Genomic DNA, 19,853 nt, shown 5'->3' with positions numbered 1-19,853 from the left:
TCTAATGCAAGGTTACAGCTTAACACTAACATTATGAAGAGTATGTTCTGAAGCAGGCCAAAAGGAAATGCCTTCACCCAACATAAGCTGCCATACAAAGACCAAAAAGGTGAACTCAAAAATAGCTTGGACAGGATACTGTAAAGCCTGTGCCTTCTAACAGCCTAAGAACAGTGGCCCTGAAAGTCACTATTTAAGGATATTCCTGAACAATAGACAACTGGAAGAACAGGGAGTGGAGAGACTTCCACGTGTACTGTGATGTTCCTGCTTTACCCTCTGCAGGGAAAAGCAGGGCTACTGCAGGGCCCACACATCTTCACATCTTCTGCAGTGGGCAGCTCTTCATCTGCTGCTGGAGCCACGTGCCAGCTGCTCACAAACCCCGCAGGAACAAGGCCAGCAGCACTCCCCAGCAATGGAAAAGGTCAATGACTGAACTCGGGGCCAGATAATGCCAGATGTTCCACACCTTATTGCCATATGACTGAACTATTTAAATTAGCCTGGAGTTGATTACAGAGGTGTATTAAAACAAGGAACTCACCTTTCAAGGGAAAAGTTTGCTCATCAGATACACACCTACGCTCCTATAACCAACACTCCCATTTCCTTGTTGACTTTCAGACTCACTGGGGTATTCCCACCTTGTAACTACCCAGGTTAGAGTTTTAAGGTAACCTGAAATGAGTTGGTAACTTCTCAGTGTGATCTGATTTTAACAAGTCAGAGACAGAGATATTGCCTCAAAAAAAAAAAAAAAGGAAACAGCAACAGGTTTGTGTCTTTGGAAAACACAGTTAAGCCTCTCATAGCACACACAGCTGGTGTCACCATATAGTTTGAACATCAGAGGAGACTGCTCCAAAAAGATCAACATATCCAAGGGATAATGTCCAATAATCTTCACAAAGCCCTGAAGACTCAGTGGTGATTGTGTGCTTCCCCTGTCAATTCCAGCACTCTGCATGTTCTAACACACACTGGAGGACATTTACTTGTAACACGTCCAATTTATGCCCTCATGTTCTTCCCAAAGTCTAATACAACTTCAGTTCGTACAGAATCAGCTGAGGGTCCTTAAGAGCTTACACAGCCCAAAGACAGGTAGTGATGGAAATGTGGACAGCTTAAAAAGGCCCAAAGAAGTACAAAATGAGAATTAAGGCCCAGAAATGTCTCTTATCTTTCTAACAGTATGTCAGGAATCTGCTCTAATCAGCCTGGTGTCCAAGCAGCGCCTCAAACAAGGTGAAGAGGGTTCCAGGAAGGAGAGGGGAGGAACTTGGGTTTAGGTTCTTTACTGGAATCTCCATTCAGAGGAATTGAGAAGCTCTAGACTGTCCAAAGCAGCTGCCGCAGCCTTGTGCCAACAAGCAGTGACCCCACCAGAAGAGCTCAGCTCCAGCACGTCACCCAGCTGCCACAGGACAAGAAGGCAACCAGCAGAAATGAACACACGCTGTTCTCTGAGGTCTCAGGTGGCAAAGTGGCAAAGCTACACGCTGCCTGTGTAACTAACAAAAAATGTGCACTTGGCTCCTCTCTGATGATATCTAAACATCTTCCCAAACACAAATTTCATATTAGATCAGTTTCAGAGCCAGTAAACCAAAGAAAAGCATCCCCCATTTGCTTGTAAAGAGCAGTCCAAAGCCAAGCAAACCCAAAGGAACAGTCATTTGCAAGTTTCACTGCATTAAGATACCTAATTTGCAGCATCAGAATGAGGGACATAAATAGATTTACAATTTTTTGAATATATTTTAAATATTTACATGCTTATTGTATGCTGATTTCTCAGGCTAAAGTACTCAAGGCAAAAGCCACATATTGAGTAGTGCTCTTCAGGTAAAGAAATTAGAAAATACTAATAATTCATTCTAGTGCACTCATCTTCTAAAATTCACACACTTTTAAAAACTTTCATATGAAGTGTTGTTAAAAAAACCTAATTCACACTAAGCTAAACAACATTAGAATTACAAGAAAAGTCTACTTGTACTATAAGGAAAATAATGTGAGAGTCCAGCCTGAGCAATGCCATTTGGGATTTTTTTGTATTTTTATTTTTTTGGAGCAAAGATTATCCAGAATGCTTCTCCATTTTTCAGTGGGTCATTTCAACACTACTAGTCCCAGGCATGGAACAATTTTATATGGTAAGGATTATCTTAGCTTTGTTTTCTAAAACACTAAAAAAAATACATTGAGGCTTTCAGTCATTCCAAGCCAAGCACACGCCTTTGGAATCACTGCCACTGAAAATCACAGTTATGGTCTGACTTCAGCTCAGCTCCAGAGCAAGGAAAACTCACTGTGCCTCCACCAGCCCTGGTGTATCTGCACTTCACTCAAGAAAATGTACTTTTATACACAGGTGATAGAAATTTTCACTACAAAACTATTTTCCTGTCTTACCAAGTACATGGCACAAATAGAACTCACTGGCTGCAATTTTTTTTTCTTCTTCTCAATTAGTATTTGGACATGTTAAATAAAAATCATTTAGCATGAAATTAAGAGCTACAACTTGAGGGTTTTTTTTAAATTTTATTAATTAGCATTTTACAATATTTCATGTGTTACCATCACAGTTTCCCATAGACTTCAAGTGCAGCTGAGTTCTCAATTGCTACAAATCATATTCCTGACAGCAAACTGTGATGCTTAAAAATGACATTTTCAGTGCAATCTGAAAAATCATGTTCGGATCATCTGCTAAGCATTTTCTGGCAAAAGTAGGAATTTATTATCCTGGACTGTATTTCATGGTCCTTCTCTCAAAATATCCCTTCTCCACAAATCCACTCTCTTAAACATAATAGGAAATCACCCACAATACCCACCAGCAATATTCAAGTGACAGGGAATGCCTGAAAAAAAAATAATCTGAAAGGCCATTGCAACATACACACACCTTGGGAGAAAACTTCTCCTAATTCCTGCTCCCATTTTTCACTTACTTGACACTACAAACTCCTAACATCACACCTGCATTTACATCTGTTTCAATGCTCTTGCAGGAACAGGAGCCAGCAATCTCCACCACCTTCTCTCCTCTTTCCAGCATGGCAGCTGTAGCAGGGAGATTTTCCTTTTCCAGAATCAAAAGGCAGGAAGTACTTCTCCAGCTACAGTTAGTGCTTACTGTTATTTCAGTAACATTTTGATGGCAAGGGTTCCTTTTTGAGATCATCTCCTTTTTACATCAGTGTGCTTAAATATCTCACACTCTGAAAGCTAATTTTAAATTCCACACAAACACAAATCCTTGATTAACTAGTCAATATTCATTAACATTTCTTTTGAGAAATTAGATTCATTAAGTGTCAATTTATAAATTTAGATTTCAATTTAGTCTCACATCACTTCAATAAGGGTTACCTAATCAGGGAATTCACTACCTCAGCCACCAACTTCCATTTTCAGTAAAGCTTGGAAGCCCAGTAACCAAATTCAGCAATGAAAAACAGCTTTATATAGACTTACAGATGTTTCTAGAAAAATCCCTATCTTCCCAAATAGTCTGAAATTTAATCTAATTTCTCTCCACCAACCCAATCCACCCTATTCCTTTTGTTTTCAGAATGCAAGGAAGAATACAGGTATTGGACAGATATGGAATACCACACACATTTTAGCTTAGAACACTGAAATAAAAGATTGGTTTAAACCTTGTAGCAGAGATTTGTTAACATATGAGAGGTCAAATAGGACAGAATAATATCAAAAAATATGAAAAATTATCCACATCACTTCCTCCTCAAAACTCCTCATCTTACTTAAAGTCCTGACCACACCAGACTTTGCTACAGCAGAACTCTCATTTTTTCTGTCAGTTTGATTTTTTCCATGCTTTCATTAGGCATCCATTTTCTCCCAGGTATGAACACTAAGGTACCTTTTCTAAAGCTAAAATAAAAGGAGATTTTTTGTGCCAATCTAACATTTGGTCACTTCCAGAAGGATGACTTTGTGCTCCTCCTCTCCCCATGTCTCCCCCACTGCCCGCACACTGAGGAAAAGAAGAGGGAGTTTTCTCTCAGCACAACAAGATAAGGCTGACCAGCAAAAGGGCTTTCTAGGCAGCACCAGAACTAAGAGGAGATAACCATGCAGGAACAGCAGATTACTGCCTGACCAGGACAGCAAACAGCCACCAAACCATCTCACCCACCTCACACACCTTCCTGTCACTCACTCACAATATTTGTTCTAAATGTTTGTTCCCTAATCCAGGATCTTTATAAAGAAGTTTAACCTTTCATTTTTTAAAGATTTTGTTTCTATTAAATCTCTATCAAAGAAACATTTGCCTTCCTACAAGGCAATAAGTTCCCAGATGCAACCCTCAACACTGCTGACCCCTTAGAGGAACCACAACTTCCAGACACACTCATCACATATGTGCAGAAAATCTTGCTAATCACACAACCAAATGCACTTTGGTCCCACACATATTGCATGTAGTTTACATGGAAGCATCATGAATGCCTCTGGTGTCATGATTACAGATGTACTTCAGCAGCAGCAAACAGCTTTCCCACCCATCTCACTGTGGGTGACCATCTGGGAGCAGCTCTGACTCTTGGCTTACCTTGTGTTTTAAAGCAGCAACTACAATCAGGACAGAAGCAACATTATAGTGAAAACAACTGCCAGTTCTGTCTAAGAATAATTATTTCTACCAGCTTCCCTAAATTGTGGGGGTTTGTTCTGGTTTGGTTTTTATTTTTTTAATGGAAAAAGCACTCTTATCCATTGGCAACTAAGACCTTCTTCTCAAATTGCTTTTGATTGCAAGAAAATATAAGATTTGAGAAAAATATTTAAAACACAGTACTAATGTTAATTCAAATTATAAAATAGAATGGGATTAAACAGTGGTTTATCTATGTGACTCTGAAAAACCTGAATTTGTTTTGGTGCTTTGCTGGGATTAAATGGGAGTTACACTGGATATCACAGTAAAATAGGAGCTTAGCACTCATTTTAAATTTTTTTTGAATGACCAAGTCAGGGATTTTTTATCCCAACATTAACACAGATAAAAGCCAGCAATACACACCCAGAATCATTTGCCACAGCAGCAAAACCACAGCAAACTACTTGGGTCAATGCCTTTTCCCTTTCTGTCCTCCCTTCTTCCTTATCTCCTCCTGCCACAAGCCCTCCACACCTTCCCCAGGGCTGCAGCACCAGAGAGTATTCAACTCCATTTCATACTTATAGACTTAAAACAAATGCTCTTCTGGTTGTATCCTGCCAGCCTTGCTGTGATTAGCTAAGGGAAAACTTCAGCCACGGGCAGAATTGTTCGCCTGCCTTTGTTTGGCTTTGAACTGGACACAGTCAAACAGCAGCGTCAGCACTGCCCCGAGCCAGGCAGTCACCTGCTCGCAGCCTGCCCAGCAGAGCGTGAGCACACATCCCAGTCATCCCAGCATATCCCAGTATACCCCAGAGCATCCCAGTCACCCCAGAGCACATCCCAGGGCACCCCAGAGCATCCCAGTGCACCCCAGCACATATCCCAGAGCACCTCAGTGTATCCCAGTGCAATCCAGAGCATCCCAGTGCAATCCAGTATATCCCAGTGCACCCCAGAGCACATCCCAGTCCCCCCAGAGCACATCCCAGTCACCCCAGAGCACATTCCAGTGCACCCCAGAGCACATCCCAGCATATCCCAGTATACCCCAGAGCATCCCAGTCACCCCAGAGCACATCCCAGCACACCTCAGAGCATCCCAGTGCACCCCAGCATATATCCCAGAGCACCTCAGTGTAACCCAGTGCAATCCAGAGCATCCCAGTGCAATCCAGTATATCCCAGTGCACCCCAGAGCATCCCAGAGCATATCCCAGTGCACATCCCAGTCCATCCCAGAGCACCCCAGCCCAAACCAGCACATCCCATCCCATCCCATCCCATCCCTGGTCACAGGGAGCTGCTGTCACCCTCCCAGAATCACAGGAGCTCTGCTCAAATTCCAAACTTTGGACATCAGCTCAGATACTCCTCTATGTAAAGGAAGAGAAGGAAGAATCTGATTGCTTCTGGGTGCTTATATGAAGTAGTTTTAAACCCCTAAGTCACTCCTGGGGTATTTATTTTAAGCTAAGATTGCAGTGCATACAATATTTACCCATACAACTGCAAAGGTGGTGTCCTGGTTTTGCATGGGATGCATTTACAGAAGTGATGCAAACTTGCAAGTGATGCAACTAGCTAAATGATCCAGAAGCAGAAATTATGACCTCTGTAAAGAAAGCTACAAATTTTTTGTTTTGTGCCATCAAATATGGAAAAATGTACCATTTAATTAATTATTTTACAGAAAAATATCACAGCTAACAGTTGGTGATTATTCTTCATTTCCTGGTTCTTCCTTTCATAGCTTATCAGAGAGAAATGTTTCCTTATTTCAAGTCTGACAATTGCTTGGCTCCAAGAATCTGAAAGACACGTGTCAAAGAGCTAAGACTGCTACTGAAACAAGGGAAGGAGGAACGTGGAAATGGCACTGTCCACTTGGGAAGGTAGGGAGCAAAGAAAAACCTCACATACCCCTGAGAAATATCAAGAGAAGAAAAAAATATTCACACTGAGAAAGGTACACAGAATTCCTGTTCTTGACTTCTAGCATTCTAACTCAGCTCAGTATTTCATGTCTCATCCTCTTTAGGGCTTTTGTCCCTTGAAAACAAGTTACTTTACAGACAGTCCCACCTATTTAGTGGGACAAGGAGAGGACAGCAGAATTACTTTCTGCTTTCTGAGTAACCTAAAGGAAGGGAAAGTATCACACCCCTGTGGAGACTGACTCCAGGATATGACCCCCCTCCACAACAGAGATGCAGGAAGGTAAGAACTCAAATAACCTCTGAGTGCTATTTATAGACAAACAGCCCACTTGAACTCTTCTCAAAGTTTCTGGCAGTCATTGGCAACTGAGCCCCAATGGGCTGTAATTGCCTTCCTGAATCAAAAAGCAATCAGTACAGTACCAGTGACTATCTGGGAAAAAGACATTTGAAAACACTACTACATTTTCAAGCAAATATCTAAGAGCAAATTGAGTGCCAGGAACATCACTGAGCTAACTCAGAAACACAGAGTTTTAGCCCCCAGTTTATGGTAATTATGTATGGCAAAGCCAGCCAAAATACTGAGTGTTTTCAGAGTGATCAAGTGCACCACTTCTTTAAAAAACAATCACCACTCTAATGGTCTGTAGCACAGACTAGTGTATAAATTCACGTCTCAAACTGAATGTTTGAGAAACTCTTCATGAAACCCTCTCCTATGGCTAAAATGATCCACAGCCTTTCAGTACTGCCATCATTACATACAAACTGCATAACAAAAGATCCTGAAAGTAAAACCTTCGAGAATGCCAGAGTACATTGGAGTACCAAACTACCAAAAATCAGGATACTACAGTCTTCATTCAGAAAGAAAACATAGAATTTATTTTACCATGACACAACTTGAAGAAAGAACACACCTCTCTACAAGAACATCCCAAGGGAGGTCATCCCATCTATTTATTTTTTGCAGCATCATTGGAGTACCAAACTACCAAAAATCAGGATACTACAGTCTTCATTCAGAAAGAAAACATAGAATTTATTTTACCATGACACAACTTGAAGAAAGAACACACTTCTCTACAAGAACATCCCAAGGGACCATCTATTTATTTTTTGCAGCACCCTCTTGCAGTTTTAAAAACTAAAGGGAAGAGATGCATTTTCACCCAGCTCCATGTCTCTGAAGCTCTGGCGCTTCAGATGGCAGATTTTGTCCTTCACAGGTCACAGAATCCAACATGTGGCACCACACAGAGCAACATCTACTGAGCTTCTTCAAGAGCACAGTGCAGAGAGAAACTGTAACAAGCACAAATCCAATGGGGGGAGTTACTTCCAATAGTGAGTATGGAAAAGTCCAGCCAATTAAGGTTCTACCACAGCAAACTTCCCTCACTATTTCCTCCAGGTCTTTGCTCTTACTCTGTGTAAAGACTAGAACAAAGTTGTTCTATCTCTTGCTGTGTCTCTGCTGCTGGGGAGGATCAAGTACTGGGTGCTTTCGCTGTGGGTAAAGGCTGATAGCCAAAAGCACAGCCACAGTGCAAGTTTATCCTTTTTTCATTAACAAATCCTCCTACTTTTCCTCCAGAGACTTCCAAAACATGCTGCTTCCTTGGTTTTGGCAATACTAGACAAAGCCAGCTGGAAATCAGGCCAGGTTGGTTAGAACATTCTTGCTTGCTGTGGTCTTCCTCTTGCTACTCAAAAGCAAACGAATTCTTTGAAAGCAAAGACACGATTTTAGCTTTTATAATGATTCTGAGTTGAGAAGGGTTTTTTTAAAGGACATATTCAAACATGAGTGTCAGAAAAAATAAATATACACACACATACAAAGGAATAGTCAAGTGCACACACAGGAATAATCAAATGCACAAACATGGAATGATTTGTTATAGCTCTTCAGAAAAGTAGTGGTAGATTTAAAGACAAATTCAACTTGCAAACCAAAGGCAAAAGGCAGACAACAAATGGAGATGTATAAACAAAACACAGCTTGCAGGACAGATGAAATAACACTCCTCTCTCCATGCATCAGTAGAGCTCAGCTTCAGTAACACGACTCATTTGGGGCAAAAAGTTCTGAAGAACAGAGATCACGTACAGAGACTCCAGAGGAGAACAAGAGCAAATGAAAGTCTAAAGAAGATGAGTTAAGGGCGAAAAAACCCTTGAGGGTGATATCAGTCTGCAAATCAGCTCCAAGGATGGCTGCACTGGAACACTGACCATGAGATGCATTAAACAAGCAGTTTATGGTCTAAACTAAAACCCACTAACTGCTTTACTCCCATCTTTCTTCCTTCCCTCACAAGGCTCTTCCAAAGGAAGCAGCTCAGTGTTTCCTTCACCCCTGAGTTGCACATTTCAGTACATAACACTCAGGACTGGCAGTCCAAAAATCCTTCTCACCCCAAGGACTGCAGTATGCTCTGGAGCTTCCAGCACTGGAGATTGTCTGTCTAACCAGTTCCTAAAGCCACCCGTCAGGAACGGAACAAGCACAGCTGAATTTGCCTGGGGAGAAGGCAGAGAAGAAGATAAAACTGAATCTACAGAGCCTTTTTTCTGACAAATTTTTGAAAAACTTTTAAGATGCTGTGCAGAATTTCAGAGAAAGGTGATGCCTAAATGACAAGTCAACAATTCTTGGTTTGGAAGCAAGTTTTACTACACAGGGGGAAAAGTCCCTGAAGATCTGCACAGTGCATTTTGCTCCCATTGCAACTATTTTCCTGATTAATACAACCAGGATAATTTTATGCAATGCAATAATTTTTTTATCATATGCTAGTGTGTATTGAATCTTCAAGTATTTAAATAATTCATATTCACAAATAATGTAACCTGCCTTTTTGTGCAAGATGTTTAATGTACTGCAGCTCATTTTAAATTTAGAGATTTAAGTTCTTAGCTTTCAAAGTAAGGTCTGTAAAACAGCACACAATAGTAGCAGGAATCCAAGATGCTCATACCCCACTGTAAAAAAGCCACTTGTTTCCATAAGCAGAATCAAAGATAAGTGGCAGTATATTTCACATATTTTGTTTTTCATTAATCTGGTGAAAACCAGCTTGACTTTCTACAAATATGCAGAACTTAATCATTTGTGCAATGCATATACTGTATTACCACTTGTTTTCTTAGAACCTTGCTTATAATTACCTCCTAAATATACAACAGTAACATTTTGTCAAAGTTGAGTAAACAATTTAAAAAACCAACCAATTCATGTGCTATACTGCAAAGTATTTATGACTCAGTAAATCTGTTCCTGGCACTTTAAAAGACCCCAAATATTTGCTAGGATTATAGAACTGCCAGAAGTGTTATGGACAGATGTGTTGTAGCCCACCCCAAGAGGCTGTCCCCAGACCAGAACATGCCCCAGACTGTTCTGGCAGCAAACAGCCCTGCTCCAAAATGCAATGACTCCTCACAGGACACTTCCCTCTGCTCCAGGAGGTGTGGCTCCTCAGCCAGACTTACCAGTTAGACCAGTATGGAGTAAGTGGCTGGCACTGGTTATTGCCACCATGCTTGAATATTAAGCTACAGAATATTTTTTGGAAAATTCCAAAAAGGGAAATCTGAAAAAATGATCCAGATCCAATCATCTGCACACCCCAAAGCATCCAGCTAATATTCAAACTCTCTTTTGAGCAATTCTAAAGTCTGATTTTATGATGTGCTAAGGAAACTACATGACTGACAAATGCAGACAACAATAAAAAAAGCAAACATAGATTTCAAGTCAGTGTAATTGAGGTTTTTTTTATAAACTACTAAGACTGTTCTTGCAGAAGATACAAGCAAGAGATTGAGGCTTCTACCTCCTCATCCTTCCTCCCTCTCTCCTGACACATTTCAGGAGAAGAGTCATGTTCTGGTGAACTCAAACTTCCAGGAGCAGTAACTGCTTCATTTCCCACAGCTCCCATCTCAGCTCCTCTCCCTCCCAGCATCCCAAGGACAGCACCACACCACAGCCACCTGCTGAGAGGAGGAGGGACACGGACCAAGGGGAACAACTGCACAGGGCACATCCCATCTCAGTTCAGGCACTGCACAGGACTGCTGCTTTTCTCCTGCCCAAACTCTCCCTACATTTCTTTTGGCTGAAGCTACTCCAAGTACTAATATAAGAAGTCCTGAAATCAATACTGAATGGAAAAAAAAAAGATTTTAACCAGCAATAATATGTTTCCCATATTGGAACAAGAGAGTAACGGGTGTTTCATCTTACAGAAAAATCCAGCTTGCATGAAAAATAAAATACAGCAGAAGGAAAATAGAAAGGAGAAGTTGAGTTAATAAAAGCTATATCCAGAACTGAAAAAAATCTTGTTAAAAGGAGGATTGCACAAATTATTTATGGTGCAATAATGAAGAACTTACTGATTACTTATGACTACCTCTGACATACATACACAGAGATATATATATATATATAAATATGTAGGCAACTTGAGAGATTGAGGAGAACCTTGGCTAATTTTCCTACATCATAAAATAAAACTGGTAAGTTTTTGTCTCGTCTTTTTCCACTCCCCATCCCCTCTGAAGAAAGGTTAAAATCATCTTCACTGAAGAACTCCAGAAGTAAAGTTTTCAGAGCTGGTAAGGTAACTAAGCCACCTGATAGCTAAAGGCAGCAATTTGAGTGTTATGACAATGAGACCATTCTTCACAGCAAAATCCATCTGGAGAACAGCTAAAAAATATGAAGCTGATACATTTAACACACTGTCAAAGCATGGAAGTTAATTTGACTAAGAGCAGGATTAGACTAGACTTTTTCTAATCTAAAAGCCTACTAGCATAGAAAAAATATTTAAATCATGCAAAAACTCAGAGAGATATAATATTAATAATTCAATTACATGCACTCAATTGAGTTTATCCAACTTATTCAAAAGCACAACAAATCTCTGTGTTTCACATACCATATATTCCTTCCCACTCTGAATCTTTAGATGGTGAAGAAAGAAAATGATTAAGTCATTGTAAGGTGCCAGTATCTCAGAAGGCAGAACTTTCCAGTGAACAAGACAGTGGTGATTGCAGAGCCAGGGCTGCTTTGGTCTCCAAAGAAACACCTACAATGGAGCCTGCTCAAACTGTCCTGGTGAAAACTGTTTCCCTTATTTGGTCTATATCCTGGGCCCATATAACACCAGGTATTGCAGATCAGATCAAATTACGGTGAAAAGTCTTTCTTGGTTTACAATCAGTCACAATAACTGGACTCAGGTAAGATTTTGGCCAGGTTGAAGGAGACTAAACACACTTCAAATTTCACTGCAACATCTTTACCATAAAGTTACATCTTTGCTCAAATTCCAGCAAACCTATTTGACTCCCTCCCCCAAAAAGACCCTGCTTCTCTTTCTTTATTTCATAACACCAGTACAGATCTAGATGTGCATTTGCTGTATTCCACAAGCACAGAAGTGCAACCAATAAAAGGACAAACATTAATCTGTTTCCTGCAGACTCCCATTTCTATAGCTTCAAGTGGAGCTTGGAAAACCCTTCAGACATTAAGTTTCTAATGCCCACCTTCATTGAAATCACAGCTTAGTTACTCATCAGCCCTAAGAAAAGAAACACCAAGTTCACACATGAATCTTATTCATCATAAATATGAATCAAAGAATATGATGAAAGAATTTCTCTAGCCCGGTCTCTGTCACTTTCTGAGGATTCCCTCAGATGCAGGATGAAAGCAAGCTGTGCCTCTCTGGCACTGTTCTTTTAGACCACAGCTCACTCCCTGGTAACCCCTGCTGTTAGTGAATAATGAATGGGTTACATCACATCACCAAAAAAAAAAAAAAAAAAGCAGTTTTGGTCAATAGGTTGGCAAGTGAGTGAACAGAAATATACAGAGGAAAGCACTCAATTCCACAATTGCTGAATCTACTCTAATTTTCAGTTTATCCTAAAGCAGGTAGATTTCATCTGGGCTCATTCATATTATGATCTGTGTTCTGTATTTCCACTAAGCAGGTGATCACTTCCACTTTTTGCCTTTCCCAGCTCCAAAATGCACAACCTATTCCCCCCACCACCACCCTACCAGCTTTTCCAAAGAGCAGTATCAGGCCCTCATGCCTGAATGAGCTACTGAAATTCACAGGTATAAACAGGCACAGGATTACAACTCAATTTCTCATTCACCATTTACACTACAATTAATCCCTCAAAGTCTCAAAACCACCAACTTATTTGTGAGGGTCTCTAACCACCTTTAATACTGTATTTCAGCAGAAAATATGGATAAGTCTGCTCTGTGTTTAAACATAAGAATGCACTATTCACATGTTTCATTAAACAAACCTTTGGCTCAACATTCTCCCTCTCAAAATATTTTCCTCACAAGCCTCTTTGCAAACAATAGTGGGAGTCCTGAAGAACTCACTGCTTACAGAACTACTCCCTGTGTAGATACAGGAACATCATGTCCCCTAAAGGCAGCTGAAGTTTCTTTACCACTTTCTTCTGCATCTTTTTTTTGATGTTTCATTGTCAAAGTGTTTCAACATTCAAATTGAGAAGGAACACACTTAAAATCTCTGCTGGAAGAGACACAGGCACTCAAGCTATTTCCTCAAGTCAAAAAGCAGTTCAGTAACACTCTATGTCACTTCCCAGAAAACTCAGCCAAACCATGCTGAAACACTATCAACAGGGTATTTGAACTGCAGGGATTAACATTTTGACATTTCACAACTTTCTGCAGAAATCTGTGCTTTCGGTGCAGAATACACCAAATGGGCATCCAGGATTTTTATTTGGCCATGTGCCTGAACCAACACCTTTCTGTAGCCTCAAAAACAACCTGCAGAAAGAGACTGCACAACACAAGAGAGTCACTTCCCCTTCCTGATGCAAGCTGGGAACAGAAAATGAAACGGGTTTAACCTGTCGGAATTTTCTCACCTTGCCCTCTCACCAACACATGTTGAGGACCCACAAAGAGCTCAACAAGAAGAACAAGAGCTCTCAACACTGCAGCCATTCACTCCCAATAGCAAAGAGTTCTCATCTCCAGCTGTCAAACTCGGCCCCTAAGAAGGGCATTTAATACTTCCTTTCTGAAGATCCACACAAGAATCATGACTCTTCAGAGCTGAAATATTATTTTAAGAAATCAAGGGTACCCTAATTAACAGTGGAGCAAAATGTTTCTAGTGCAGAACAGGACTTCACTCTCAGAATACTAATAATGTGTTTAATTACAGCTTGATAAATGGAAACATACTCCAAGCAGGATGGTTCTCATGCCATAGGTTATTTTACCTATAAATCCCTTCTCTGCTAATAGGAGTTAAACTGAAGGAAGATATACAAGACTTGCTTTGTTTAGGTTAAAACTTGCCAAACAACATGATTCAGTTGTTTTAACTTATCTTCAGTTTCTGAAAGTGGAAACAACTGATATTTACAAAGGTCTCTTGGTCTTCAGATTGTAGAACTATTTTTTGTGAAATAATACAAACACTGAGAGTTGTTTAAAGGTAGTTCTTCATTAATAAAGTGCCTGTTCTTTCACAGAATAAAGTATGGTTGTCTAAACTGAAGTTAATCAGGCAGTTTTTTAGAGAAAAACAAGAAATCTGTGTTTGTGTGCACATGGATATGTACATGTGTGTAACTGCTGCTATGCCAAGGGGGTGAGACACAACACTCTTGCTAGAAATTTGGCTTAAGGCTCTCACCTTCAACATCCACAATCCTTGAAACAGAATAAGCAAGTCAAACAAGCAACTGAAAAATATCCAGCACACTCATGGTGGGTAAATACAACCTACAGAAACATCTTCAAGCAGGTCAAATAACCTCTGGCTTCTTGTGCAGCAGCTCTCAAATCAAGACAGCTACTTACAAACAAAACACAGCTCCTACAAATCACACAGCACACAATAGCTGAAAACCACTTCTGCACAAGTACTTTGAAGAACAATATCCCACGTGGCTGCAGTTGCTAGAACTTACCTTCCAGAACTAACAAACAACATGTCCATGTGAGATCGGAGCATTAAAGGATTCAAGGAGAATGAGCAAAACCAGTTTTGCAAGTCATACTCATTAAGATCCTAATGACACATCCACAAACCTGGCACGTGGGAAACCCTAAGAAATCCAAGACACTGAACACAAGATTGATTTTCTTCTAGGTTGTCAGGTGGAATCAGGCCTCTCAAAGGAGGATCATCACAACCACGGCCAAGCTACACCTGAAAACTACAGACAAGGCTTTAAATGTGTTGGAGCCATAGTTCTATTTTCCCAAGCTATCCTTAATGCTGAGGACTGAACTGTGACTGAAAGAACAGCAGAAATCACTTGCTTTTGCCAAAGTGCCAAAGAATACAAAGGCACAACGCTAGGCTGCCATGATGGAAGCCCAGAAGCTCACTTAGGGTTCAAAAAGTATTTTCAGCCAAACCAGGCAGATAAATCCAGTGGAGATATTAGCACATCTCCCAAAACCACTAACTTCTTTTTCAATCACTGTCAAATTATTGCTTTTGTTAATGAACTACCAGATTCACAGCATCTTCTTTAGGTTAGCCTGATATTTTTAGTATTCCAATCCACAGTGGGAAATACAAGCACAGCTTAACTAGAGAACTTTCCCCAGAGTATTTTCGCTCTTTTGATCTCACACATTCATCAAGTGGCATTAATTTTGTCCAGTCTTTCTAGAGAGGGAGATGAAGTCCTCAAACAAAGGCACTCCTTTTTTTATTTGCTCTTCTTTCCAGATTCCTTCCACTCTGCTCATGTACTTGGGAAAACCAACACATGGAAACCTCAGCTAAAAAGCAAATTATCTAATCCTGGGGACAAATACCCAACTACTGCTTAGAAATCTGAGTACAGCATTCTCACAGGTGCTACAAGCAGCAAAGGTACCTCCTGGATATGTCAAATACTGTGAGATCCCTGTGCAGTGCAGCCCCAGCCACCAGCAATTTATAAAGCCAGAAATAGCCTTTGGGACACAGCAGCCACCAGGTACATGAGAGGAACTGATTTGCATTTTTTAAAGCGCTTAAAAAGAGAGCAAATTATTCAAATTCCCTTAGTTCATATAGTATCCCAGAAACAGTCTGTCTTCCCCACAAAACCAAGTTTGGTCCTCAAGAGTTACAGTTACAGGCTGCTGCAACTTCCTGCTGACAAAAGCTGTGCTGTGTTCTAAGTGAGGGTTTTTTCAAATCCAAAATGCAAAGAGAACACAAATCCCAAATCCCTGCCCCTTTGGCTTCCTCGGAATAAAACTCTCCTTTAAGAGTGTACACAGTTTAGCATCTCCACACCTGCAAGTAAGTGCTATTTTATGTAGTTCCTTAAGTGTTCCAAAGTAAGGTGTGAAAACTCCAATTTCAGCACACCACTACAAGTCTGAGTATATACCCATGATGATCAAATGTGATTTGTTTCAAAGCAGGGATTTGATACCATTTTGTCCTTGGAATTTTGAAACTAACAAATAATTTCCAAATCCATTACAAACATCCCAGTCACAAATTGTAGGAGGATTTGAATTAGTCCAGCTTTCACTCTGAAGCTAATAAATGTAGTAGCAACTATGTTTATCAGGTCTGGTTCCAAAACAGGAATATTTAATATGTATTTTCGAACAGTGATACCCCAGAACTACAGAATGCAACAATGCTCTTGTGAAAGTTAAAACAGAGAAAAAAGTATTTTACCTGTAAATTTCTGGAGTAATTAATTAATAATTATATATTGACCAAAGCAGCAGGGAAAAAAAGGTCATTTTAGCAAGTCTACTTCCTTCTATTCTCTCACCATTAATTCTCCCTCTTGTAACATAAGTAATCTCAAGTCAATGAAATACCATTTAATTCAAATTCATTTTTCTAACTCTGTAAGTACAGAAAGAATGGACTAAGCAACTTGCAACACTTGTAAGAGTTCTGAGCTTCTTTTCCATGTTCTGCTCATCATGGGAAAATTCCTGAATATTTCACTAGTGTCAAAAATGTGCTGCCAGATGTGTGTACAGTCAGGTTCAGAAAAAGAACTACACAAGGAAAGTACCTGCTGCCTCCAGTAAGGCTTCTAGTCTTGCTTGTGTTTCTGGATCCACAGTTCTCAAGTCGGCACCTTCTGCAGCACTCGATAAGAATAACTCCGATGTGGTTTTAAGTACTGGGTTATCAAGATCTTCTTGGTCCAAAATAAATGATTCAACCTGTTTGCCAAGTTAGAAAAACAATGTTACCATTTTTGAAGCTTTAAAGTAAATCTAAAATATTACCCCAAAAAAATCCCATTAAAATAATCTAACTGTATTATCATAATTAAGTTTTAACTGCCAAGAACATAGAACAAAACTACAAAAACATCTGGTCAACTCACTGAAGAGGTAGTTAATGTCACAAAACACAAAAACCCTGCATAAAAAAAAATTATTCCAGAAGTTACAATTTAAAACACCTTAAGTACAGCAAGATCAACTCAGATAAAATACTGGATAAATGTTATGCATGTTTGCACAGTTAACCACCCAAGCTGGCAGACACAAGAAGCTGTAACATCTTTGCCACCAGAAGCTCATCTACCATGTTATTAATAAAAGCCACCAGTAATGACTGTGGTACAGCTGGACCTATCTGAGTGCCAGGGAAAGATGGAATGTTCTCCTGAGATGCCTTTCATTTCCCTTTAAAAAGTAATTTCAACAGAGGGAGCACAAAGATTTTGATTGTTTTGAGCAAGAACACAAGAGCTGACCAAAACTCAACACCAAAAGCTCTGTCTCCAAGCTGGCACTCAGCATTTCCCCGGTCTGCTCTCTCTCTGGACAAGAACAGATCTGCAGAAGGATTAAGCAGGCAGGTATTCCAACATAATAATAATAATAATAATGCTGTCCCAGCAGTGCCCCACGTGACCTCCAAACACAAGCCCATGGAATTACTCAACACAACACACTGCAGCTTTATGACAGCTTGCCAGAGTAAACAAGGAGGATACCTGACTCACACGCTAAAGAGAGCAGAGCTACATTTCAGAATCTCCCAAGCTCAGACATAATTTCCTCTATTTTCAGTAGTATTTTAAGACAAAAATATTATTTCATAATTAGACGTTGTCTGTTATCTGTACCAACACTACTGGTGCCTTAGATTTGCTGTAGAAATGAGACATTCCTGTTATTCAGCCACTGCTGCCCTCTCCCACTTCATACCCCAGTCTCATCTTCCTTTCTCAGTTTTCCCCCAAAATACTTCCCCCTATTTTTCTCACCTCAGCAGAAAACTACCATCTTGTTTCCCCTGGAAATGGAAAATTTATACTTAAAAAAAATTAAAAATCAAATCAGGCCATCTGCAAATTCATTAAGTGCTCCATTGTGTGAACAACTTAACAGGATCTGGGAGCTGCACAGAGCACTGCTATTCAAGAGCAACTTGGGTTCCTTCATTTCTTCCCCTTTTTGATATGTAAATGGCTGTAACACTATCCCCTGGTGTCCAAGCCAGCCCTGTGTGTCAGGGAAATGCTCACATTGGAATATAATGGGAATCAGGGAGGAGGATGACTTTTTAGGAACACTGAATATGAGGCCCACATCTCAGTGGATATCTGTGATCCCAGCCAGCTAACAGATCTTGTGTGCCAGACACAAATATTAAAGGTAAGGCAGCAGGCTCTCATTTGGTGCTCAGAGAAGCAAGATTTCTAGGTTAGTCCAAGCAACAGCCCTAAAATAAGAAACTGTCATTGCAAGGAAGAGTTGAACAACTCTTTAAAACAAGCAGAAAATTAATGACCTAAACCAGTGATACAGATTTTTACTACAAACAAAGAAGAGCTATTTGCAACTCACAGCAAAATGCATCCCCTTACAGCAAGAGCCCCCTCAGCAGAACTCAAATTCCAGGTTAGTCCATAGCCAGCTTAAGGACTCCCTGCTTTCATGAGTTCTGGGACAAAAGTGACTTCTGGAAAAATTCACCCTTACCTACGTGAGTACTTCAGGGTTTTTAATTTTTTTCCCACAAGACTACACAAGGCATCAGTATGATGGAAATATCATTCCTATTGCAACATGTTTGTGTGATCTGGTGAAGGGCAGAAATTCCCACTACATACATGACCACTCATCAGATAGAGCTGAGAACCAGATACAAGAAATTTTATTAGATTCTTATGGACATTTTTCTTTGTCAACTACACCACTACATTTAACAGCAGTCCTCCCTTTTGAGGACATACCAAAAGGAGTAAAAATGTCACCTCCCACTGAAGCAACTGCACTTGAGAAGAACAAACACTGCAGAAACACTCAGTGGCTCCTGGCAAGCCTCAGGGCTCAGCCTTGGGAAGAGCCAGGCAATCCCCAGCCAAGGGAAGCACAGCAGCCTTGCAGCAACCTGCCAGAAGCTGTCCTGCTGCAAATTCTAAAACATCATGGTTTTGACACTTTGGGAAAGATATGGACCATTTTCTCCCTGCCTGCTGCCAGCACAAGCTCACTGGGATATATTTACTGGATTTTACAGGCAACAATCCACCTCTTGAGCCTAAATCAGTGTTAAGTCACCATTCACAAATATTCAGCTTGCAAGGAACCTCTGCCCCCCCAACAGGGAATACATTTTGCTTACAGGAACCTCTAAATAAGTGTCTTTTTAACAATGATTGTGCAAACACTACTAATTAGAGTAAATTACACACAGAGTTTTTATTTAAGAATACAAGTTGGGTAGTACTGGTGCAGTCTGCTCATTTCACCACCCTTATTAACTCTTCCTGCCTTTCAGCTCTTCTTTACATCAGCAACTGTACCTCCAGAGACTTTGCACAACCAAAATCTCTCAAAACTTCTTGCTTCATATACAATACTTACATCATAGTTTTATATCATAGGAAGGCAGATGTTTTCATTATTACTGCACATGTTGAGCACCAATTTTTAGGTTTTATTTTGATTTTTAGTAAGAGCTTAATACCATACCCACAATACAAATATAACTTGAGTGTGAAAATACTGAAAATCCATATGCAAAATGTTAAAATAGCTGCACCACTGCCAGTCTCCCAGAATAAACTTCAATGTATTTTCAAGTCAGGATGTCTGACATTTCTGTAAATCAATGCAGTTTCTCACAAACTAAGACAAAGCTAAAGAGAATGAACAGTTGGATATCTTATCACTAACAGCAGAGTGAGAAATTACCTAACTGATCAGATGTCTTGTG

At 40.1% G+C, this 19,853-nt stretch overlaps 1 protein-coding gene across 1 annotated transcript in view; it reads right to left on the bottom strand.

The window, feature by feature from the left end:
- LOC120500047 (ankyrin repeat and KH domain-containing protein 1-like) overlaps positions 1 to 19,853 on the bottom strand; it is a 101,231-nt gene that overhangs the window by 70,187 nt on the left and 11,191 nt on the right. The window contains exon 2 of the mRNA XM_039704411.1: positions 16,684 to 16,837. Within this exon, the coding sequence (XP_039560345.1) occupies positions 16,684 to 16,837 (154 nt within the window). The remainder of the gene's footprint in view (positions 1 to 16,683; positions 16,838 to 19,853) is intronic.

Source organism: Passer montanus, unplaced genomic scaffold, assembly GCF_014805655.1.
Source record: "Passer montanus isolate IOZ18808 unplaced genomic scaffold, ASM1480565v1 scaffold174, whole genome shotgun sequence".
Lineage (NCBI taxonomy): Eukaryota > Metazoa > Chordata > Aves > Passeriformes > Passeridae > Passer > Passer montanus.
Note: the sequence above shows the minus strand (reverse complement) of the source record. Positions and strands in the feature narration are given on the sequence as shown.